Below are 26,588 nucleotides of genomic sequence, written 5' to 3' on the forward strand. Positions count from 1 at the left end.
CATTTTTATTATTTTTCTATAATAATCTCACTTATTAATTAACCATGAACAATCTAAAGTTTGAACGATATTTTTCAATAATAAACCCGGTAACCAAATGACTTGCTATAAAAGGTTTAATTTTAAAAAAAAGATAAATTAAAATAAAATGTCGAAAATAATGTTAATTTTTTTTATTTTGTTTGTTATTCAGAGTTTTTTTTTTTAATGTAAATTTTTAAAATTTTTCACTAATTTTACATTAATTTTCAGATTATTATTTTTGGTTAATTATCTACTATAGCAGGTCATCGACTTACTCAAGTTTACTCTAGGCAAATATCTCCTAAAGTTAGAATTATTCATGGTTAATCAAAAGGTAAGACTATTATAGAAAAGTCATGAAAATATTGAATTATTTTTGATAATTTTCCTTAAACGAAAGGTGCTAATTAATAGTCGCTCGATTTTAAAACCAAAAAATAATTATAATTGTAATTTGTTGAAGATGATTAACATTAACATCGTCAAATGCAGTATAATAAGTGGAATACAATACACGGTTTTGTTAGCTTTACTTAATAGAATTTCCACTTTTGGTGGATCTATGAACAATGAACATATACTTTCAAGCCAATATCTTAAATTGATGGTCCAGATTCCTTTAATGTAACAAACACTTGCCACGTACAATCGTCCATTGAACAAAATATAAAATTAAGTTTTGTCTTAGTTGAAGAGCACGTACTTCTTTTAATTCATAGCTAGTATTTTCTTTCTTTTGGCGTGTTTTATAGAAAAAAAATAATATGGATAATATAATTTGGAATTTTAGATCAATATTTGAATTCGGATAATATGTATTTAATCAATATTATTTGTTATGGGAGTACCTTTAAATAAGTTGAAATTGACTAGATGATCCGGGTGAATATCTAGGAGGGAGTAATAAACATCGAACAACTAACAACTTAACATTTTACTAAATAATCCCTCCTATTCACCTAAAGTGTCAATTTAATTTTTCACCATTATTTTTCTATAAAAAAAAAGATTTTAATAGGGGTAAAAAGTGTGAAAAAGTTATATTTAATAAATATAAATTGATAAAGTTAACATATTAAAAATAAAAATAAAATATTAAGGTGACTTGACCCAATAAGAAAATGAGAGAGAAATACCAAAGTGAGTCGATATTGAGCAATTTAGGATTGATTGAGCATCTTTAAATACTCATTAACAATAAAACAAGTTATTCCAGGAGGAGTATATCATTATTAAATCATGCTATTATGACTTTTGTTTAAAAACCAAATTGAGATCTAATAATCGAAGTTTGTTTCAATAAATTTAATTAAATGTCATCGTTGTGATAATTTTAGATCCACGATAATTTTTTGTTGAGTCGTAACCAAATATTAGCTTGCATTGACAAAGGCCAAGATGGGAAAGCAAGAGACCTCATGTGTCGGTTATTCGTAACAAAGAAGAGCGAAAAACACGAGCAAGAGAGGATTGCTTGAACGAGCAAGCTAATAGAGCACTTGTTCGAGCAACATATGAGACAAAAATTAATAAACTAGAAGTATGTTATAACATTTGTTTATCTACCGACACTCATGGTTTTATTAAGGATTTGTAGGTATAACTTCTTTAACCTCTTAATCTTTTAAAAATTGTTTTCAATGTCGGAATTCGAAAGAAGTTATGAGGAGTGCACACTGCACAAACAAGTTTTTGTTGGTTAATAAAATATCTGCAGAGTAATACAATTACATTATTATATTCTACTAAAACCTAATTTGCAATAACTTGCTCCACTATCATCATAATCCCAATAAAGATAAATTAAAAATAGAAGCACAGTAGTAAATCAAGAAGGATGGACTTTATTTGAAGAAATCCCTTTCCTACTAGATTTCATAGAATTAGTAGCAGAATTAACAGCAGATTCAACATATTTCTTAGAAGCAAAATAAGCAGCTTTCTCCATAGAATTTCCCATCTTTTTAGCAGATTCACCAACATTTAACAGCTTATAATACTCATCCATGGCTTCCTTCCCCAATTCCTCTTCAAACCTACTGAATTCTTTCATGGCACTATCCATGGCAGAGTCCAGTTCTTGTTCAGCTTCATCCATGGAGTTCTGGGCATTTTCTTCTTCTCTGTAACACTCTAATTCCATGGATTCCCATGATTTGTAAGCTTCAATTTCAAATAATTTCATCAAATCTTCAATGTTTGATGGATCAAAGTTTTTGTCTTGGAGAGCTTGGTTTGATAAGAAGGTGAATTGAGTTATTAATTCTTCCATTTCTTTTTTGGAAATTTTTTGGGGTTGGATTAGATCTGATTTGATTCAGAATTATGTTTATAGATAGATGGGTGATAAGGAAAAACAGAGATTTGAAGGGAGATGTATAAAAGATAATATTTGGATGGTTTATCTTATATCGATTGGAAGCACACTTTATAAGTCGTTAAAATCTGTCTTTTCACTTCTATATGATTTTAAGCTTGACTCATGAAATATGCCCATCCCGTAATTTATAAACTATATTGATAATATTAAAAAGCTGTTAAAATATATAATGATGTTAAAGTAAATTTAAAATGTTTGAAAGAAAATAAAAAAATATAAACATTTTTATATAAAAAAATTGTTATAAAATAAAGAGAAATTTCACCTAGTAACCTTAAGTTTTTAATTTTTTTAAATGGTAGACAAATATTTTTTTGATCTCTATGGTGATACCGAGCTTTTAACTTAAGACAAAATGTAAAGTTCTTTGTTAAATTAAGTACTACTTATTTCGACTAATTTCTTTGAAAAAGTGCGGTTTAAGGGTGATCAGAGCGTTTGTTCTTCTGAAAAAAGGACGTTATGATGAATAAAAATAACGTTAATTTAAGAAAAATTTAAACTTTTTACATATCAATAAAAAAGTTAAGAGTTTAGGATCACCACTCGGCTTAAAAAAATTTGTCCACTCCATAAAAACGCCAAAACTCAAAATCACCATGTAAAATTTCCCGAAATAAAATAGACAAAACTAATAAAAAAATGACTTAATAGTATATGGCTAGACTTTAGGGTTGGTGGAAAACATAATGAAATGGCAAGTGGGCTAAAGAAATTCTAGCACCTTCTTTATCTCTTTTGTGTTAACTTTTGACTTCAATTGCTTTTTAAACGCGGCAAACCGGCAGTTTTATGTTAAGATTAATTTTATTAGGTTGACTTATACTTCATACTTAGTCTATTTGTATAATCACTTAAAATTCTACAAATATAAATTAGAAATTGACTAATTATATAAAACCTTCTTATGATAAGACAATTTCATACAAGATGAGTAATAATTACTTAGTGTATAAATCAAAGAAGAGAAAAATGAGAGAAAATATTATGGTTTAGACCATTGGATGATTTTAGGTCTCTTTAAAATTGAATCTTGTAATTTTTTTTTCTTATATAATTTTAAATATGTTTTTGAGCTCACATTGTACTTACTGAGGCGTAAAAACCTTGGGCTTGACCCACAAGTTCTGAGCCCAATTGAGGCCCATATGTTAGGAAAATCTGAATAAAATAAGATTATTTAACAACTTAATTCCAAAAATAAGCTTCGTGAAAACTTAATTCCCAAAATAAGCGTCCGTACATCCAAACCTAACCTTGGAGTAAATCGCTGTTACTAACAGTGAAAGACAAAAAAAAAAAATAAAAATAAAAGTGATAAGTCGCTGTTACTAACAGCGACTTTAAGGTTAACTAGTCAACTCCTTAATCTCGTAGGTTGGAATGTGGAAGTAACTGAAAACTGGAAACTTAAAACGTATTAAGTCGCTGTTAGTAACAGCGACTTACTCCAAGGCTAGGTTTGGATGTACTGATGCTTATTTTGAGAATTAAGTTTTCATGAAGCTTATTTTTTAAAATTAAGTTGTTAAAACATCTTATTTTATTCAAATTTTCCATATGTTAGTGGGTTATCAATCATGATTATAGTCCCAAATCCAGTTGTAGAACTCTTATACACTACTTTGAATGATGTTAGGCTTGGCCCAGTTACGACGTGAAATGACTAAGCATCTCTTTTTTTGCAGTCTAGCCCATGTTTTTGGGCTTCTTCATCTTTTATAGTTCTAGCAAAATAAGCTCAACCCCTACCGTGAGACGAGTCTATACAAAAGATCCATTGTATTAAGAATTTTTATTATTGAACTATTAAACTCAAGTATAGGGCACGTCTCACGATGAAACTGTCTCATGCAAGAATTTGTAAAATAAGCCTGAGTTTGAGATGGGAAGTGAAGAGAGTAGATTATTAAAAGAGAAAAAGTTGTAATGGGGAGATATTTTGGCATTGTAGAATGTGGAGAAAGACACTGATTCTTGAAGTATTTTTTTTTTCATAAGTAATTATATTAAAACTGTAACTGTATATAAGGTCAACAAAATAGAAATAATTATTTCATCGCAAGACTTGTTTTTGAGAATATTGAATTAAGAATATGTGTTTTGATCAAGTGTTTTTAAAATTAAATTAATCGGGTTATTTATTTTATTTTACAAGTGTCAGGATAAATCCTTCAAGTAGGATCATCACTTTACTTTCAACAAATAATTTAATTTATAACCTTTAAAAAATATTGTAATCAACACTGAATTAAGTCATCCTTCACACTCAAGTCTCAATATAAGATGTGTCTTAACAATAAATTGGATTCCCCCCTTAACAAAGGAACCGATAGAACCTATCATATATTTATAATCGGGCAGAGTAAAAGTTGACAAATTTTTTTTAAAATTGTGTTAAATTAAGCCTTAATTTACGTGTCTTAATTTCTCAAATTTTTTAAAAAGTCCTATGCAATTTCAAATATTATGATTTTTTTAACAACTTTATTTTTGTAAATTCTTAACATGTACAATGTAATATAATATTAAGGCCTCGAATTTTTTAGATTCCTATACAGTTAAACATGTTAAGCATGTTCAAAACCTTTGATCTGCTGCAATTGCTTTCATTACATTAAAAGTCTTCATTATAATTTTGTTCTAATTGATTTTTGTTATTCGAGGGGCGGCTTTTGGCATACTCAAGATGCTTAATTGTATAATGGGGCCCATGAAAAAAATGGGCTTATATCTAAAACGATATTTATGTATCATTACTACTTACTATAAAATCAACTTTTCGCGATATATGATTTAGTGATATTGAAAAAGACGTCATTGATTTATATTGTAAAAATTATTGGTTTTTATTTTAAGTTTTACTATAAAATGATTTAGTGACACTATGTTTAACCTTTGTTGACATATATAATTATTACAACAGTCTAAAGTGACATTTATAAGAAATGTCATTGATCCTATACTACCAAAAGATTTAGTATAGTTTTTTATTATGTTGCTATATGATTTAATAAATGTCATTAAACTCACTATATATACCGTTAAAAATTTTAAATAGTGACATTTAAATTAAATGTCACTAAATATATCCTACTAAAGCATATTATGTTATAGTGTACTAATGATTTTCTTAACCTAGGTTTAGACAATATAAATTTGATTATTATTTAAAATTAAATAAAAGATTTTTCTAAAAAAGATAAATATATATATAATATTTTATGTAAAATTTTAAATAATTACAATTTTATCAACTAAACCTATGCTCTTAATATATAAATTAGAAAAAACAATATAGTAATAATACTAAAATTTTACCGGAAACGACTGAACAATCACAAAATTTTTAAACAATTGGATTCAATCTGAAACATAAATTATTTGACGAATTAATTTGACCCATTAAATCAACTATCATCTTTTTTCATACCCTCTTTGTCCGTATTTATGGCTTGCTACATACTTCCTCTGTCTATACTTAGCTATATTTTAATTTGCAATCTAATATATTATTTTGATTATTTATATATTAAATTATACATATTCAAAAATTATAAAAGTTAATATTATAAAAGTATAAGATTAGATTATTCAAATAAGATTCAACTTGACTATATTTTTCTCTAACAAATTAGTTACAATATATAAAATAAACTTAAAAATGACAACTTTTAATAACCGTAATGTAAAAATTATTTTAAAATAAAGAAAATATTTTTTAAAAAAGCATTCAGATTAAAAAAATGAAATAGGGCTAACTCAAGGAAACGAAGGGAGTAAGCAATAAACGAGGTGGCCAGAAAGTTTAATTACATGTGATTTGTAACTTGTGAGGCTTCACAAACTTGACCTTAATGATCGGGTACAAGAAACTAAAACAAATGTCAAATACTCCTTTCCTTTCTTCTTTATCTGAAAATTGAAGCTTCTACGACTTGGAATTTGGAATACCCTTCAAGCTATCTAGATCATCACTTACGTAACAACATCATCTACAATTAAACAATTTTATATAATATAATATTTTAATATAATTAATAATACATCAATGTCTTGCTTCTTGTCTTGTCTTTTTTTACGTTTGCTTTTTTGAGGCGAGATTCTCATTGACCACAACTACAGGTGTTCAAAACAGATTCAATTATCCGAAATTTACTCAACGTTGTAATCGAACCCGATTTGACTAGACTTCAAAATGATTTACAATTATCTAAAAAACAATATGAACACAAAACTCGATTTTAAACCGACCTGAAATACATAACCCGAATGAACACTTCTAACCACAACCTCTTTATCTCCATTGACTAGGATAATAAAGATTTACCGTGTTTCATCTTTCCTTAGATTCTAGTCATTGGCTCATAGCTTATATTTCCTCTGTTTTGAAATACCTTCTACATTATCTTTATTGATACTATTTATTGTTTAAGTTTATTTTATATACTGGGCTAGTGTGTAAGAAAAAATATAGTCAAGTGAGATCTTGTTTGAATCGTCTAATCGTATACTTTCATAATAATAATTTTTTATAATTTTTAGAGTTGTATAGTTCAATATATAATTAATCAAAATAACACATCGAATTAGGTAAAAAATTAAACGTAATAGATATGATGAAATGAAAGAAGTATGAGCGAAATTCACTAAGAATGATGATGAATTCAGCATGTCATGGTCAACGAAAAGAAATAACATTGACACTCTCCTAATTTGGATTATCCATATTAATAATGAGAATAATATGAATTAATTAGATAAGTGATTTGACTGCAAACGAAAATTCAAAATTGACAAGCAGGATACAATATTTGAAGAATATCCTATATTTAGTTGAACATATTACTCAATATTGTTCAAGAATTAAATACATTATTATATTCTTATTGTTTAGGAGTAACGTTTTTGTTGTTTAGTTCAACATGTTGCTTAATAATTTTTTTTGAGATCACGTATATATACTTGATGTGATTTTAACTTAAGAAAAACATTAAATCTTTTAATTAATTATTTAAGTTTTGATGTATGTAATTAAAGGTCTTTATTAGCTTAATTGAAAAGTTACCGATACATATAAAAAAAAAAATTAAAAAAAAAAAACTTTCAAGAGTACTGATAGAAAAACTTTTACTCAACAACTTTTGAATATTTTTTAATGATTTAATTATTAAAATTTGTTAGGCAAAAGTTAATAAACACCTCAGGTTTTCTTGAACTAAAATAATAATACTTTTAAAAGAGTAAATAAGAAAATTAATTAATATATATAAATAACATAATAGATTTTGACAAGTGAGTTAGTGTTGATTTTAAATTTTATGCTATATAAGAAAATATAATTAATGGTTTTATAATTTAAAGTTTGAAATATATTACTTTATGAATTTTTGACAGTATTTATAGAAGTTAGATTTGTATAGACAATGAAAATGATTAACTTTGTTTTAGTACAAACTGATAATTGATGTTATGAACTAATAAGTAACTCAAATTGAATTTAAATATTTCATTAACTATCTTTGACTTATGTTTGAGCGAGTTATAGACTTTCTTTGACTAAGTTATGAGGCTCAATTAAAATTGAGACGTTGGTTATAATTTGAGTCCTTTTTTAAACCTATTAAACTGGGACTGACTTTTCACCTTTAAATTTATCTAATATTTTTAATTTATGACAACCTATTTAAAACTCTAAACCAAATAGCCTTAGCTAGTAATAGATTTGAGTCAAGTTTTAAGATGGATTTAGGTCTGAGTTTAAAAAAAAAAATTTTATAGATTTGAATAAATAATTAACACGTCTTTCACTTTTTTGACTTATTAACCACAAACCAAAACTCATAAATAATTTAATAGTTATATCTATATAGCAATCTCACCACAACAGATCAGTATGGTGTCGTCATAGATTTTCTCTTTCATGAAACACAATGAACTTGTATGTTAGAGTCCTTAATTATACTAACAATTATTCCCTCTCTAATATACAAATAACCAATTATTTGTATCGTTCATTTGAATCAAAGATACAAATAACTATTATTTGTATTTTTGGTTTTCAAACGAACAAATAATGTGTTATTTGTAATTCTTTTATTGGTAACCCCAATATAAAATACAAATAATCTTAAAATCAAGACACACATAAGAATTTTTCTAATATTGATTATTAGTTATTTGGATTTGTCTTACTCATTTTACTTTATTTTTTTTATATAGTTCAAATTTTTTTCTTCAATTTCATAAATACATTAACTCATTTTTTATTTTATATCTATAGAATTCAATCTCTCTACTTATTTTCTTTTAAAGTTAATTTAAAAATAACGTGATGGAGTAGAATCACTTTACCAACTAAAAATTCTAGAAAAAGTACAAGAACATTCTTATGAATCTACGTACTATACATAGGTGTAACTCTATTATTTTGACACATCATTCAACATTTTCACCAATCCTATCATTTGAAGGTTGCCTTCAAAATTTGGTAATTAATAAAATAAAATAATATTTTCTCTTCGTTTCTTTTTACTTGCATCTACTATTTATCTTTAATTTATATATTTCGATTAATTTATGAGAAAAAAAATAGTTAGGTAGGATTTTATTTAATTCACTTCGTAGCATATTTTTGTAATTTTAAATTTTTATAAATGAGCTGACAAACACCTTAAAATACGCAAATAAATATCTGATGCAAAAAAAAAAAAAAACGAAATGTATAATTATTTGAATTTTTTTTTTTAAAAAAAGAAGTAAAAGTCTAAAAAGTGATTATAAGAGCATTAATCCTAAAATCTTTTAGTCAACCCTTCTTATTGTCTTAATTATATATCTAGCTAGCTAACCTTGTGCACCAAGCCATCATACTTCTCACATGACATATAACCATCTCTAATTTTCAAACCTATCAAACTTGAAATTAGTCTATTCAAATTTTCAACTCTTAAAACTATTTTCCTCTTCTTAAGAACTCTCTGGACACCTTTGAATTGTACTTCTTTCTTTTACCTCAAAAACTCTCCCTTTTTATATATACACCCAAACACTTCTATTTCTCCCCCTCATCTAAACTCAAACAATCCTTACTCAAATAATTCTAAATATTCTCAATTTAATTTTGACTGCCGCCTTTTCTTTTTCTCAACTTATCGTCAACCCAAAAATAAAAAATCTCAAATACGTAATTTTTTTAGTTCTATTTCTTTAACCTCAAAAACTCTCCCTTTTCATTAATATATATAAACCCAAACACTCCTCAATTCTCCCCTCAACTGAACTCAAACCATCCTAAATAAAATTCTCGGTTTAATTCTCGCTGCCACCTTTTCTTATCCTCAGCTTATCCTCCACCCGAAAATTTTTAAAAAAAACCTCAAATGGGTACTCTTATTGGTCATGTAGCACCCGGGTTCGGGTTCTTCCTAATCGGGTTTTGGCACCTTTTAAACCACCTTAAACAACTAGCCCTTAAAGGACCCAACAACTACAAGTCATACCCATGGTTCCCTACAAACATCCGCCGTCTACGCCACCTTGAACTATACCTTATCATGCTAGGAACATCTTACTCCGTCGCCATGGAGCTTTTTATCGGGCCGGATCGACACCAACCTTTGGACCCAGATGGAACCATCCCTTCCAACCATCTTCATAACTTTGAACATTCTTCCATTTCTCTTACGTTCTTTGTTTACGCCTTTTTTGGGCTTGCTTTAGATAAGTGGGCCAGCCCGAAAATCCCGGCCCAATATGATGTTCTTCAGTTTCTTGGGGCACTTGCATTTGGACAACAATTATTAATGTTTCACCTTCATTCAGCTGATCATATGGGCGTTGAAGGACAATATCATTGGCTTCTTCAACTTGTTATCTTCGTATCTATGTCTACTACTATCCTTGGTATCGCATACCCAGGTAAATATTATTCTAATAATACATATATAATAAAATAATAGTTTACGAGAATTATGAGTTAATATAATAGCTGAAATCTGAATATTTAGAGTGTTTCATTTAATTTTGTGCGATATCAATGCATTGTTTTTAAAATTTAAAATTATAAAAAAAATATTTATAAAATTAAAAGTAAGTCGTATTTAATAGAACTTTAGTTGTTTAATATTCCATCTTCTTGAAGCAGTAAAGAGAAAATGAATATTTTATAAAAAAGGGTAAATGTTTGGTAAAAAAAGAGAGATTAAATTATGTGGTACGACTAAGTTTTATTAACATTTATTGGATAAAGTTCATAATATAAATCAAAATGGAAAAATTATTAATTATTAATTATTAAGTATAAAATAGAGTTTGAGTATGATGTATCCCTATTAAAATAGAATAATCTCTATTTTTATGTTGACTATTTATTTTATACTATAAATGAAGAAAAATGCTATGTACTTCATATAAGTCCATTGTCAAAAAAGTATACATAAGTCCCTTTTTTTATGATTAAATTAAATTTACTAAATTAAAACCTATTTTTTTAAGGAGTTTTAATTAAAAAAAATCTTTTTTGTATATTAATTGGAATATAAATTTGATTATAAGAATAATTGTTAATTAAGTTGTTATGGGTTGCATTAATATATAATGATTTATTTAATTAGTATTTTAAACCTTTTTATCACTCGTAATTTTTTTTAATTTTTTAAAATTGATTTCCAATAATTGAAATATGTTATAATTAATGTGAACAGGGAGTTTTGTGATCGCATTCACTAGGTCTATAAGCATACTATTCCAAGGAGTATGGCTAATGGTAATGGGGTTTGCATTGTGGACCCCAGGATTGATTTCTAAAGGATGTTTCATGCATGTAGAAGAAGGTCACCAAGTTGTTAGGTGTGATGGAAATGAGTCCCTTCACCGAGCTAAGGCCTTGGTTAATATTCAATTTAGTTGGTTCTTAATTTTATTGGCCGTCTTTGCCGCGTCGTTCTATATTTTTATTATGAAAATGTATGGTGAAAATAATGTTGAGTATAGTTCTATGGAACTGTCTCATCAAGAGGAAGATATTGAAGCGCTAAAGATTGGTGGTAAATATGCTGAAACGCAGAGTTTTATTAGCAATAAGGCTATTGATCATATGGAAAGGTGAATTAATTGATTATTTAATTAATTCATTTCTTTATTGGAGTATATATATTAATGGGTTAAAAGAAAGATTGAAGTTTGTATCGATTAAGATTTTATGTTTGATTATCATTATTATATCTCTTAATTATTCTTGTCAGTCAGTCTACCTTGTACTTAAAAAAAATTGTGAAGGAAGGGAAGAAAATCAAGAATTAGAATGAATGACTTTTTGTCATCTTATAATTCTTTTGGTTACCCTTTATTGGCATTTAGCTTTGGGGAGTTGTACTTTGTGATCTATTGTTTGTATATATACTAGTTTTTATGGCACATATTTAGGGAAAGAAATATAGAAAGTTTATTATGTTGTGTGTTACTCTTGTTTTCAAGACACAAAAGGAATTGTGAAGTATGTATCATGTGTCTTGGGTTGATACTTGCATTGTAATGAAGTAATTTACTATGAAAAAAAATTGCTTTTAAAGCTTTTATTAATTGTTTTTGTTCCTTTTATCAATAAGACTAATATGACATTGTCTCAATATCTCAAAGGCAAAAGTTAATGGACACCCTGGCTTGTTTGATAGTGAGAATATTAACATATTTAGAAGAGTATATACAAAAATAAAAAATAAAAATAATACTCTTTCATTTCTATTTGATACTTTTATTTTTTTTTCAATATATGTGTTCGAAGCTCAATATCTATAAAAAAATATTTAATAAAAAATTATATAAATTATATACTAAAGTTATATGCATAGAGACGAATCTAACAAGATTCTACATACATATATTTTAATTCGTGAATATTAATGAAAAATCGTGTACAAGTTTTTCTATTTTTATATAAAATACATCTTGTTGGAATATCATAGAAAACAGAGAGGGTAGTATATATTTTTACAAGTCGTGGTAATCTTAAAAAAATGTGGGAAGTAAATTATGTCTTACAAGAGTGAGTTGACAAATTGACTAGGGATAAACTAGTTGGTAACGTCGAATTTGTATCCCAGACTATCTATATATAGTTTTCTTTGACATATTTATTGTCTGTGCCGGTATGTTTGTTATCTTTTTTTAGTTTGGGTTTAGTCTTTACAAGATATATAAATACTCATACCATGCACGAATATTATAAATATAACCTATATTAGTAAATATAATTTGTTTATCAAATTGATCTTACAACCAACAAACAAAATAATAAGGAAATAGAATTTTCAACATAGATGATAAAATGATGAAAATAAATTAAGTTATTATAAATAACATTAAAAGCAAATGAATGTGAAAAAAAATAAATAAAAACGAACAATCAATTCATGATACTTTTCAAATTAAAATTGTCTTAAAAATGATTATCTAATTAGTTTTAGATTTTACAATAACAACAATCTCTAAACTTCAATTTCAAAAGATCAGATCACATGAATCAATAAATCAAATTTAATTGTGGTCCATATAGATTTATCTTCTCTATTCATTCAGACTTTTTATGATCTCAATTTCAGTTTGTGATCATACTTGTTATATATTAATCATTATTTTCTTCGCAAAATTTTTTATTCTTGAAAATATTGTATTAGATGTCAATTAATTAATAGACATTTGTAAAAAAATTATATATTTGATGATGAAAATTTCATTACCACACAAATAAAATGACATACGTACACTTTTATTAAACTTCACACTAAAACGCATTTCTATTACTATCATTTTATACCATTAATAAAATGTATATCAATATATTTGATTCCTCTTTATTACTTCTTTATTGTTTATTTCGTTTGTTGTATAGCAAAACACACAACTCATGCGGATACTTCACATGAACCCCATCACCATGTCTTGATGTGGAATTCTGTTTGAGTTAAAAAAAAAGTAAAAATTTATTCCTTATGGATTATACATATAATTTATTCCTTGTGGATTATACATTAAATATATCTAGATCGTGATTAGTTATTAATCCATTAGCATATTATATACTTGAACAAGTATATTAATTATTATACTATCATCTACAAGTAGGGATGTATCTAAAATTTTATTTTTAATAGGGCTTAATAAGAAAAATATATCTATCAATATAATTTTTTTATATATTTTTAAAATTTTGCAGTAGTTAAAAAGACATTTTGTAGCATAATAATAGGGTTGGAGATTAAGCTAAGTCTGCCCTGTATACAAGGCATGCGCTTGATACTCATAATACGTATGTAATGGAATTAAAATTTGGAATCAATGCTGTCAGCAATTTAAGCTTAATAACAATAATTAGATGACTAAGAATCATTTATATCCACTATAGATTGACAAAAAATGGAAGAATTAATCAAAGATTAGAAATCTATCTATATATATATATATAAATATATATTGGAGGGATCCGTTGAGAAGGAGTTGAAAATGAAAAGGGTAAGAAAGACTCTATACTCTTGATTTCACTAAAATAAAAAAATCTATGGTCACGATTGAGCCAAAAACTCATAATTGTAAAAGTAACTATATTACACAAAAAAATCGTTATGAAATAATTTTTAAAATGTTATTAATTTATAACATAGTATCCTTTTTTGTATATATAGTAACCAAACAAAATCAAACAAAAATCCTTCTCACCCTTCTCATTTTAAAATCCTTCTTATTTGATCATATATATATATATATATATATATATATATATATATATATATATATATATATATATATATATATATATATATATATATATATATATATATATATATATATATATATATATATATATATATATATATATATATATATATATATATATATATATATATATATATATATATATATATATACTCGATAAATTATTTCAATTACATATATTGTAAACGCTTTAAGTTTTTTTCCTCCAAAATTATAAATGTAAACCAGAAAAATATTCAACAAATAGTTTATTATTTATATTAATAATAAACAATTTATGATTCAACATAGTAATAAAGATATTATTTTCCATTATAATTATATATGAAATAATATTCAAATATATATCTAAAAAAAATAAATATCATAAGTTCATAACACATCATAATAATTTAGTTTTTTCATAAGAAGGATTTAATTAAGGATATTTCATATATTTGGAGAGAGAGTTTAACTAGTTATTTATATTTATATATTTATATATTTAGTAGATGCCACTAGCTAGTTTAGTTTTTTAGTAATTACTTGTTTAAGAAACTATAAGTGCTTTCCTTTATATAATTTAGTAGATGCCACTAGCTAGTTATTTATCACTTTCCTTCTTTCCTTTATTATATATGAAGCGGTAGTAAGTGTAGTTGTAATAGAAGTAAAGAATATTAAGTTTTAAGTTGTTAATTAATTAATTACCAAAATTAAGTCTTAAATAACCTTCTAAGCGAAGTGTAAGCAAGTTTGGGAATATGAGAATTAAAATGTGAAATCTTATGTTGAAGTCGTGTCATTAAAAGATGTCTAGTACAAGAATTACTAAACTATAAATAATCTCTTTTAAAATTATATAAATGACGGATGTAACACAAATCGTGCAATTCAACGGTTAATTACCTATACTAGTTAAGAATATAATGACATACTTCACCTCCTTTCTTTTACTTGTATTTATCGTCCTAAGTCCATGTACAGTTAATCCCACCTTTTGATTAATATATAAACATCTTATATTTATATTATTTATTCTACTTAAGTACTTTCCACTTGTTTTACCTGTTAATATCGGTTCTTATGACCTTTATTGATACAGATATATGTTGTGCAATAATAAGAAGTTTTTGGCCGCAAATATACAAGTTTAAAGATGCAATAAAAAGCGATAAGAAGTTACTTCAAATAAACAAATAATATAAAGATAAAAATTATATATATATAAATCAAAAGATAAATTTTTATTATCTAAGAAGGTAAAATGTAAGATCTTTAAATCTTAATTAATCAAAAACAAATTATGTAGAATACCAACTAGTTCAATTGGTAAGATTTAATTTGTGGGTGGAGTATATGCAAAATCAATTGGACATTAGTAAATGTCCATACTTTTTATATAAATCTATATACACCCAAAAATTACATTAATTAATTCGAAATTAAAGGGTTTGTTTGACACACATACTATACTAGTATAATATATGATTATGATAAAGTTCACAAGAACTATAAAAATAAAAATATAGTATAAGTGAACTACATAATTAAACTTCCTCATAATAAATTTGTAAATACTTTTTTGTCATTTTGAGTTTATACCATATTACTTGAATATGTAAGAACATTTTGACTCAATGATGCAACACTAAATTACAAAGAAAATACTTTCTGTGTTTTGAAATACTTGTTATATTACGATTATTGACATTATTCATCATTCAAGCTTATATTATATATTACGGCTAATGTATAAGAAAAAATATAGTAAAGTGGATTGCGTATATGATCAAAATAATACATTGAATTGCGTAAAAAAATCAAATTTAGCAAGCATAATAGAACGGAGAAAGTATAAGTATTTTTTGTGGTGTTGGACAAAATAACCTACTGGATAATTTTAACTTATTTTGACACAAACAAAGAGTTATGTGGTCAAACAATCAAATGCTAATATTTAGTAAATTGACTTGTTGAAATAGTTTTGAAACAAGCTGTCATAACGTAGTGAGTTTAAAATCAACTAATCACACCAGTTAATTTTATCAACTGATTAAATTCACCACTATAATTAACTACTAACAATTAGTTATTTAAAAAAATGCTATTAAATTCTATTGTGAAGAAACAAAAGATATCCATATGTCGCTGTCACTCACCATCACAAAAAAAAAAAATTGCAGGATAAAATCAGGCAGCTAAGGAAAATTCTAATCCTAATAGAAAATTATGTCGTGATACTGCAAGTTATTGTACAAGTATATTCCATTAGCCATAGGCTATACGTACAAGCAAAGTCCTTTTTATTAATTTTCTTTTTTTAGAATATATTCACCTATTAATATTTTATTACGTCATACTCCCTCTTATTCAGCTTATGTGTCCCATTATCTTTTATGGTCAAGTTATCTTAATTGTACCATTTTTATTTTTGGTATGGATTTTTGACTTTTATGCCCTTAGTAACTTTATCCTATTTTCAATTATAACCTCCATTACCCATACTAATGTTCCTCCCTTACATTAAAAAACCCATAATACCACTCTCTTTCCTACCCTTAGGATCCCACTTTTAACTCTCCTTAAAATCTATGAAAAATCAAATAGGACTCCTAAAGGTGAATAGGAGGTAGTGTTAAAAATAATTGAGTTATGTCATGTGGAAAGTTTATAATTGTTCTAGAAGCTTTATTTTTATATCGGTTGAATTTGAAAATTAGATTTGAAAGAAGTCAGCAATTTACACTATGAATCACATAGTCTTCTTCCCATAATAACTTGAATATTGGAATGACATTTTAATTATATACCCTCGAAATTGGTTTGTTCATTGTAAAATATCATGCCCTCAACCGAAGGTAAAATCAACTACTATTATACTTTCTACAACAAAAGTTTGCTCCCAAATTTAACAATAATAATATTTCTCTTAAATTTATTAAGGGCTATACACTTCAATCTTATAACTCATTTAATTAAAACTTTCGCTTTCTTACTTAAATACTTTGAAGTTACTTGAATGAAATTATCTCACTATGAAACATTTTCAAAAGAGGTTTTTCAATGGACAAAATAAGGTTTGATTTGGTCGGGCTTAAGAAAATATGGATTAGGCTGGATAAGGGTCTCTTGAACTTAATAGGAGTTTTATATGGGCTGGGCTTGAAAGTCCAGCCCGACTTGTTTCTATTACTAGAAATTATTATAGTCCCTATTGATCAATTTATAACAATTAAATCATTATTTATAATAATTAAATTGTAGAAACGTTAATAATCTTCATTGATATTGTCATTTATAATAATTAAATTATCTATTAATTATGCTATTTACAAAGGCATTTTCGGCCCTTATTAAGCCCTTTTATAGCCTGCTCTATTTTAACTGTATTAAAGCCCGTTTTTGACCTTACCCATTTTCAACCTGTCATTATAAAACTCTTCTAGAAATGGGCCGAATAAGGGCTTAAAATGGAGGTCCGACCCGTTGAACACCCCTTGTTCTCATACAAGAGTTGCTCATTTCTCAAAAAGAAAGTTAAAACAATGACTCTTGTGAGAAATCGACACTCACTGAGAAAACTTTAAAATAAGAAATCAATATCCTTGTAATTTGTAGTAATCGGACTTTTATCCGATATATGAGACATGTTTCACAATAAACCCACCTTATACAAATTGCAATTTGAGAAGTCAGAAAATCTTGCCAGCATGCATATATTGGTTTGGGCCTAGCCTAAGCCTTCTTGATGCTTTCATAGTCTCACATGGAAAAATTGAAATGAATAAGATGAATTATCAACAAAGTGCACGAAATAAGATAAGTTTCAACTTATTTCTAAAAATAAGCGTGCAATTCCCAAACTTGTGGTTTAGGGCTGTTCGCAGTTACTAACTGCGAACAGAATGCACCACAAATACGCACAGCAACTCCCTTCGTTCCCATTTTCCCCAATTTGAAAACCCTATCTTATACTACTCGACATTCCCATTACAAAACCACTATTAGACTGGCTTCAATCCATCAATTATTGCATTCCTCTTTCAATTTGACACTTCAAAATTAGTCTGGAATACTCTAACTTGCACAAAGGTGAACTTTTATGCGTTTTTTTGAGTATATATATATATATATATCGTTTTTTAGGGTTTTGATGAAGTTTGGTTATTTTCTCAAATGTAGGTTACTAGTTCTTAAATCAACACTCTTCTTAATCATCCATAACTATTCAAGGTAATGTTTAATTGTTTTCATAGCTTTATGTTGTTTTTTGAAGTATTGTTGTTGATGAGCATATTGAATTAGTTAAATTTGATGTACATTATATATTATTAGAAATGTTGATGTTGGTATTAGAAATATCATTTATGAACTTATTAATTGATTTATTATTTGAATTTTATGTGCATTATATATGTATGAACTTAGTTACATTATGGACTTTATTAATTTATAGGCCAAAAAGATTATAATCAAATGAATATAATGTACTTGTATGGGCATTAAGTTGATGATGATGTTGATTTTGTTTGTATTCATGTAGAAATGACATCATTTCGCATCACTATAGTATGTTTTTGGAATGGTTGTATTCGAAAAAGTAGTGGCAAAGTTCATTATGTTGGGGGAAGACGTAGGTTGTTTGCATGCAACTTGAACACGGATTTGAATCAGTTTAAACGTTTTATATGTTCTAAAATTGGATTGGACCCTACTAGAAGTACCGTAAATATAAGCTTTAAATATGACATGAGTGGAGAATTGATAGCCTTTTCTGTTGAGGATGATGAGGCTATAGATGCTATGTGGGAGCATTCAAAGTCCACTCAAATTCCCTCTTTGGAGTTATACGTAGAAGTACTCTTAGGAAATGTAGTTGCTTCTAATCCTACTCCTACCCCTATGCCTATATCAACTCAAGAAACTCAAAATCCTTTCGTTCCTTCTGCATCTTGTACTCTTTCTTAACCTCCTCCGAATCAAGTTCCAATTAATTCAATGGTTAACTTAGGAGAAAGTGATGAGATGGGACCTTGGGATGATGGAAATGAGAGTAATGAGCTCATTGACGATCCTTTTGAGGATGATGTGGATGTCGATGAGGATGCGCTAGTAAATGACATGACCCTAGGCAACATTCCTACAATCATTTCTCCTACACCTTATGCCCTATGTCCATCTCTAGACGAGTATGAGGAGGACAACTCTTGGATGACTTGGATGACTTACACCGAAGAAGGGGAGTTGGAGAAGGGTATGATGTTTGATAGTAAGGAAGCGTTGTTGGAAGCTATCAGAGTGTATCATATTCGTAGAAATATGGAGTATAGAATGAAGACCTCAAACCAAACTGTCCTTACCTTGAAGTGTAAGCGGGGTTGTACGTGGAGACTTAGGGCTATGCTCGATTCATATTTATCTTCATGGCATATTGTTACGTATAAGGGTAAGCATGGGTCTTGTATTTTGGGTAGTGACACTGTCTCGGCTGGACACATTCACTTGACATCATACGAACATTGCTTTATGCCAATGATCGATAAGAAGTCATGGCCTCAATACACGGGCTTTGAACTTAAACATAATCTCGATCAAATTCGTGGTAAAGGAAGGCCTAAATCTAAGAGAATTGCTAACGAAATGGATGAGGGAAGAAAGAAATGGAATAGTTGTCGTCGTTGTGGGAGTAAAGGTCACAACAGTAGAACCTGTAACTCCAGGTAATATACTATATATATTATAGTAGTATAATACTCTATATCATATAGATACAAAATATAATATTAAACTTACAACACAAATGTATGATACATAATTACATAATAGTAATATTAACTAAAGTTACTGGGAACATAATAGCACAGGACTAAAGTTACTGTGAACATTATAGCACAGGAGCACTCCTTTTTGGGATGCCCAGGTTAGGTGTCCGATACTAATGATTAGCATTTTACTAATGATAACATACAAGTAACTTATTTAAATGTCTATATTCATAGGTATCCGATACAGACACGTTAGGCACTAGGCATCCAGATTCCGTTTCGTGGGTGATCGATGAGAGGATCATCCCGTACCTTGAGCTCACGAGGTTGTATGACTTTCACCTCATTGCGTACGGTAGAGTTGACCGTGCTATTATCACAACACTGGTGGAGAGATGGCATCAGGAGACGCACACCTTTCATCTTCCTCTAGGTGAGGCTACCATCACACTGCTTGATGTAACCTTACTAACACGGCTTCCCATCGAGGGACGTGTCGTGTCTACCGCCGAACGCCAGCTATCAAGCTGGCGAGACATGGTTCACTGCATCTTGGGAGAGCGCCCTCCAGCGGAAGTCATTAGGGGGAGCGGTTTGCGGTGCACATGGTTGGTTCAGACCTTCTTGCATCACCCCGAAGGTGCTGATGAGGGCACCATTTCGAGGTACGCCAAGGCGTACCTCCTATATTTGATAGGAGTATAGGAGTTGTCTTATTTGTTGATAAAACAAGCAACTAAATACAGCTCCTATATTTGATTTTACTTAACGACCCCTGGGAGCGCGTTGCCGAGTATAGCTGGGGCTCCGAAGCCCTAGGATACTTGTACAGAAGGCTATGTGGTGCAAATTTTGATAGGTCGTTTTGCTACCAAAAATAATTCCTAATTCACCTAACTAGTATAGTTGGGTAAGTAGGGTCGAACCACTGTGGAAGGACAAGTAAAATCACAAGTTGAACCAAGTTCACTAACGCTAACAATCAAATGTTGGAAATTTTTGTTTATCTAATATAATGCAAAAACAAGAGATGAATGAAATTCAATAATTAAAAACCTAGGGCTAAGAAGGATTCACTATGCATCGATCATGATTCATGAACAATAATTGGGATAGGAATGAATATAGGCGAAGGAATGTGTTGCTCTCGCAAACAAATTCGACAATCAAACAATAAAAGAAGCTATCGCGATTAAAGCTTAACTGTTCAAAGAAGGAAATCTTTCACTCAAACTCGCAACTTTCGCTTATAGAATTGAGTGAATAAAACTTGCAAATTGGCCAAACATGCAATCAATACAAAACCTATTAATTGAATCACCTAGACAAACCGAGTTTAAATCCTAAAATCAAACAAAAATCATGATCTTTTGCATAGTTTCACCAAGCCCTAGCAATAAAACTACTCACTACGCATATTAAAACTAACAAGAGATTCAAGAATGAAATTCATGGGGGACATTAAATTCAAACTTAATGGAGAGATAATCATGCAAGGATAACGATGATAAACGAGAACAAGAAATTAGGATTGAAAGAAAATACCTTTAATATAATTAAAATTACAAATTCCGATTGTTGAATTACAATCTTCCAAAGCAAGAAATAATAGAAATCCCCATTGATATCAAATCCTAAGGAAAAGAAAAAAAAAAAAAACCAGAGAAAAAAAAGCGTGCCCTAAAATTCCCTTCAAATGCTATATATATCTCCTTCCAAAAAGATCGGAGGTTACCGGAAGTTACAAAAAAAATAACCGCTGGACCCGACCGGGTATGAAGAAACCCGCCCGGGTACGAGGCAAAGCCAAATCTCAAAGACCAAAGATTTTCTAAGTTTTGGAACAGACCCGGCCGGGTATGAGGAAACCAGCCCGGGTTTGAGAGGTTCACCCGGCCGGGTCTGTGGATACCCGCCCGGGTCCGTGTGATAGCATTTCTGCCAAAAAAAACCTCTTCAAAAAATCTTCTAAGTATTGGATGCTGACCCGGCCGGGTATGTGGAAACCCGCCCGGGTGCGTGTCTTTGTCAGCACAAAATTGATACTTCGAGTAGCTTACGACCTTTCAACTTGCAAATCTCGCTCCGAGGGTCGATTCCTGGCCTAATTAGAGCTTTATTCCTACAAAACAGATGGGAAACAAACACTCCAACCAAGTATAAAAACCAATGGAAAAATGAAGCATAATACGCGAGAAATGCTATGAAAATGCAATGGGGGAATGGTAAGAAATAGTATATAAAACATGCACATCAAACTCCCCCGAGCCGAACCTTTGCTTGTCCTCAAGCAAACAGGACAAGGTTCTAAGAATAAAAGTATGCTTCACCCTATAAAAGCAACATCGCAGAGCACTTGTGATCACATCCTCTCAATCAAAGCATCCAATTAATTCAATACCGATCCAAGAGTGAAATATCATATAAGCAAATTCAAGCCTTATCACTGAGGAATAACGAGGAATCAAGGGAAGAGTTCTCACGGTGGACACTCCTCTATTTGTGGCGAGTATAAAATGTACTCGATCGCTCTCCGCCCATAAATATGCAAAAGATGTGCATATGAATCAGTTTTTTGTAGCCTAAAATGCTAATAAGGCACCCTCCCATCTCAACAACACTCATGTGTTTAAAGGGTAGATAATGTCACTCAGCCTATAAAGGTCGACTCGAAATGCATCACATACTCTCAGATCTTGGCAAGGTACTAAGTCGAGGAAGCACATATAACTGCATGATTATCAAGAAGGTCTTTATTGGGCTTGTAATGGGGTTTGGGTCAAAGGTAGGATTCAATTTGAAAATATGCGAGCTAAAAGTCTATTTTGGGGGAGCATAATCTAAAAAGTAACGTAGCCAAAAAATGAGGCGAAAACAACTCCAAATAACTTCAACTCATAACTACCGAACCAACCCAACTAATGGAAAGCACCGTCATATCATCATCAAATTATAAGAGATTTACAACTTACAAAGGCGAAAATGTACAATAAAATAAAAGATGTGAGACAAATTTTTCTTTCTTTCTTTCTTTTTTTTTTTTTTTTTTTTTTTTTTTTTTTTTTTTTAATTGAAACTACATAAATATGAATAATGAAAAGATGGTAACATATGACAAACCAAGAGGATTTTTCTCCCTTCTTCTTTTTTTTTTTTTTTTTTTTTTTTTTTTTTTTTTTGAAATGAATGAATATGAACAATGAAGAAGATAAGCACACTCCAACAACGAGGAAATAATCAACCTAACTCAAGTACCCCATGCAACTAAATGTGAGCCAAAAGACAGAATATATATCGCCTACTAACCGATCAAATGCTCCCCCAAGCTAGACTTGGGTTGATAAAATAGGGTCAAAAAGGTTTACAATGTGGTTAGTTATGAAAGAAAATGTAGGACTTAAAATAAAGGATCAAATGGCAAATAAAATAAAGAATCAAATGGCAAATAATGTCTTTGAAAACAATGTTACATGGCTTCTAGCAAATGAGGGCCTTCTATCATGCTCATCACGCAATTACATAGCTAACAAGACCAGTACCAAGCCAAAATGGAGATCAGTGATACACCAGGAACTAATCACTCAAGAAGGAAATAGTGAGATAGAAATCAAAGTCCAAACCCTTACAAGGTAAACTCTTCCTTGTTCCAAACAATAGATAATAATGCTCAAAAACACAAGTTTCAACAATACTAAGGAATCGGAAAAAGAACCCAAAAGTCTACAATGACCAGTCTCAGCAATCACAAGTGTTAAAAATTTCAACCATAGGGCACAGGGAAACATACTTTGTCAAAAAGATCCAAAGGGGCATCTAGGGAGAAAGAAATTCATTACAACTAAAAAAAACAATACAATATTTTTGGTCACATGTAAACTCCCACTCCTAATGAGTGGTACAAACCATGCAACAATCCTAAGAAAGCAATAAAAACATTCAAAGCTAAATAATGAAAAGAGTTGGGAAGATCTCACCAATTAACTTCATAATGCAAGCTGAAGCACAAAAATTCATCACGTTATCCAAAGCGCGACTTGCAAAAGAACCTGCAAGAGGAGAGAAACAACCAACTCCAACCAAAACAACTACACTAAAAGCGGTGGAATATATACAAGAGAGTAAGCTAAAGCAACAATCAAGACTCCCTCCCCAAGCCAAATCAAGCACTGTCCACAGAGTTTGAGAGGGGGGCAAAAGCCCACTAACCCATGGGGTCAAAGTCATTATCCTGTTGCTCATCATCATCGTTATCATCCTTTCAAGCATCTCAACTTTGCATATAGGCCGAACTAACCTCTGCACTCTCTTGCTCTTGCTATGACTAAGCTCTTCATTACAAAGAGCTTGTTCAATAGCATTAATTTCAGTCTTCCAAATGCTAGCATCACCTGTAGAAGATTCAAAACAAAGAACGGCCTCCAAAGGATCTTTCATAAGAGTTAGGGGCAAGTTATCATGACAAATCACATCAACAACATCAATAGCATAACATTTTTCCTCAAGCATGGGATCTTTCAAAGCATTGCTCAAATTGAAAGTTACATTGTCATCCCCCACAGAAAGTGTAAGTCTACCATTTTTCACATCAATTACTGCTCCTGCCGTATGAAGGAAAGGTCTTCCTAAAATAATAGGAATTTGTCGATCTTCCTCCATATCAAGAACAACAAAATCAACAGGGATATAAAACTTACCTACCCTAACAGGGACGTCCTCTAAAATACCCAAAGGATATTTAACAGAACGGTCGGCCATTTGTAAAGCAATATTGGTGACTTTTAGATCTCCCATTTTCAGTTTAGAACATATAGAAAAAGGCATTACACTGACACTAGCTCCTAAATCACATAAAGCTTTATCAATAAACAGTGTCCCAATGTGACAGGGGATGGAGAAACTACCAGGATCTTTCAGTTTTGGAGGGGATTTGTTTTGTAGCAAAGCACTACATTGTTCAGTAAAAGCAACCGTTTTCACCTCACTAAAAGCTCTTTTCCTAGTCAATATGTCCTTCATGAATTTAGCATAAGCAGGCACTTGTGTGATTAATTCAGTAAAAGGAACTGTTACCTGCAAATTCTTAACTACCTCCAAGAACTTACCGAATTGTTTGTCAAGCTTGCTCTTTACTTGGCGGTTGGGAAAAGGAAGTGTGATGGGAGGCACTTGCAATGCCTCTTCTTTTGCTTTCTCTTTCTCGTGCACTGCCTCAGAAGGTGCTTCATCAATAACCACTTTAGGAATGCCCACTTCTTTCGAATTTGACTCTTCATTGTGAGGCATGGGCGGCTCATCATAACTCAACCCGCTCCTTGTAGTGATTGCATTGGCGGTCTCCTTGCCATGTGGTTGAGTGGGTTGGCCGGGCAATGCTCCTGCTTGTCTAGAGGAGCTAGATGCAGCCAATTGAGCAACTTGAGTTTCAAGCATTTTATTGTGAGTACCGAGTTGCTCAAGCTGTTTGGCCATTTGGGCCATCATGTTTTTCAACTCCCCCAATTCGGATTGGGGTTGTTGGTTCTGAAAATGCTGCTGTTGATGGCCTTGAGGAGGCCTTTGGAAACCGGGTGGTCCTTGATTGGGCTGATATTGTTGATGTTGCCCATAATGTTGTTGTGGTGCTTGTGGTGGAAAATGTTGTTGTTGAGGATTTAACACATTGTTACTGCGATATGACAGGTTAGGATGATTCCGAATTCCAGAATAGTAGCTATTGTTGTTGAAAGGAGGACGAGCTTGAAAAGCATTGACTTGCTCTGGCACCCCCATAGCTCCATTGGGATTAACGGAACACTCCATTAGAGAATGACCATGCACACCGCAATAATCACAAGCAACTCCACCTTGGCTAGAGGTAGCCATAGCATTGACGGGCATAGATGTATTAGCATTCATGCGCATCCCATCAATTTTCGCATTCAAAGCTGAGATTTGTGATGATAGAAGGGAATAAGTTTCAACTTCATGCTTCCCCTTCCTTGGTGCTTGAGCTGCGCGCCTAGATGAGCTATTCCATTGATTTTCAGCAAGAGTATCCAAGAGTGAAATAGCCTCAGAAGTTTGTTTGTTCATGAAAGAGCCGCCAGCCGCACCATCTACCATCCTCTTAGTCTCATTATCAAGACCATTATAAAAAGATTGCATAAGAAATTCCTTCTCTATACCGTGATGAGGGCACATATATTGGTAATCTTTGAATCTCTCCCACGCATCATGAAAAGTCTCCCCCGCATCTTGTGAGAAACTATAGAGCTTAACTCTGTAGTCATGAGTCTTATAACCGGGATAATACTTCACTAGGAAAGCATCAGACAATTGCGCCCAAGTAGTAATGGTGTTTGGAAGAGAGTTATACCAACGTTGAGCCTTGCCTGCCAAAGAGAAACGAAAGAGGTACAAGTAGAGCTCGTCGTCAGTCATCCCAGTAATCTTTTGTAGAGAACATGCTTGAAGGAATTTCTGCAGATGATCAACGGGTTCTTCATTGTCAAGACCATAAAACTGATTTCCTGTGATCATATTCATAACATGGGATTTGATGTCAAAGTTTCCAGCATTAGTAGTCGGCATCCTAATCCCCGCGGTAACATTGCTAGCCTTGGGCTGTGTAGACTGCCTAAGAGTTCTCTCGGGAGCCTGAGCCGCCATGTCAAGAGATTGAGAGG

General features: G+C 30.3%; 1 protein-coding gene and 1 non-coding gene across 2 annotated transcripts; both read left to right on the forward strand.

Annotated features, from left to right (window-relative positions):
* Window positions 1-9,462: 9,462 nt before the first annotated feature.
* Window positions 9,463-11,986, forward strand: LOC130797184 (uncharacterized). Its single transcript, XM_057659672.1, has 2 exons — window positions 9,463-10,324; window positions 11,110-11,986. The coding sequence occupies exons 1-2, from the start codon at window positions 9,787-9,789 to the stop codon at window positions 11,511-11,513; spliced, it is 942 nt and encodes a 313-aa protein (XP_057515655.1). The 5' UTR covers window positions 9,463-9,786; the 3' UTR covers window positions 11,514-11,986.
* A 14,097-nt stretch (window positions 11,987-26,083) lies between these two features.
* On the forward strand, window positions 26,084-26,191 carry LOC130797377 (small nucleolar RNA R71). The gene has a single exon (XR_009038845.1). It is a non-coding gene; the product is annotated as a small nucleolar RNA R71 (small nucleolar RNA).
* The last annotated feature ends 397 nt before the right edge of the window (window positions 26,192-26,588 follow it).

The sequence above is a fragment of the Amaranthus tricolor genome, chromosome 12 (assembly GCF_026212465.1).
Source record: "Amaranthus tricolor cultivar Red isolate AtriRed21 chromosome 12, ASM2621246v1, whole genome shotgun sequence".
NCBI lineage: Eukaryota > Viridiplantae > Streptophyta > Magnoliopsida > Caryophyllales > Amaranthaceae > Amaranthus > Amaranthus tricolor.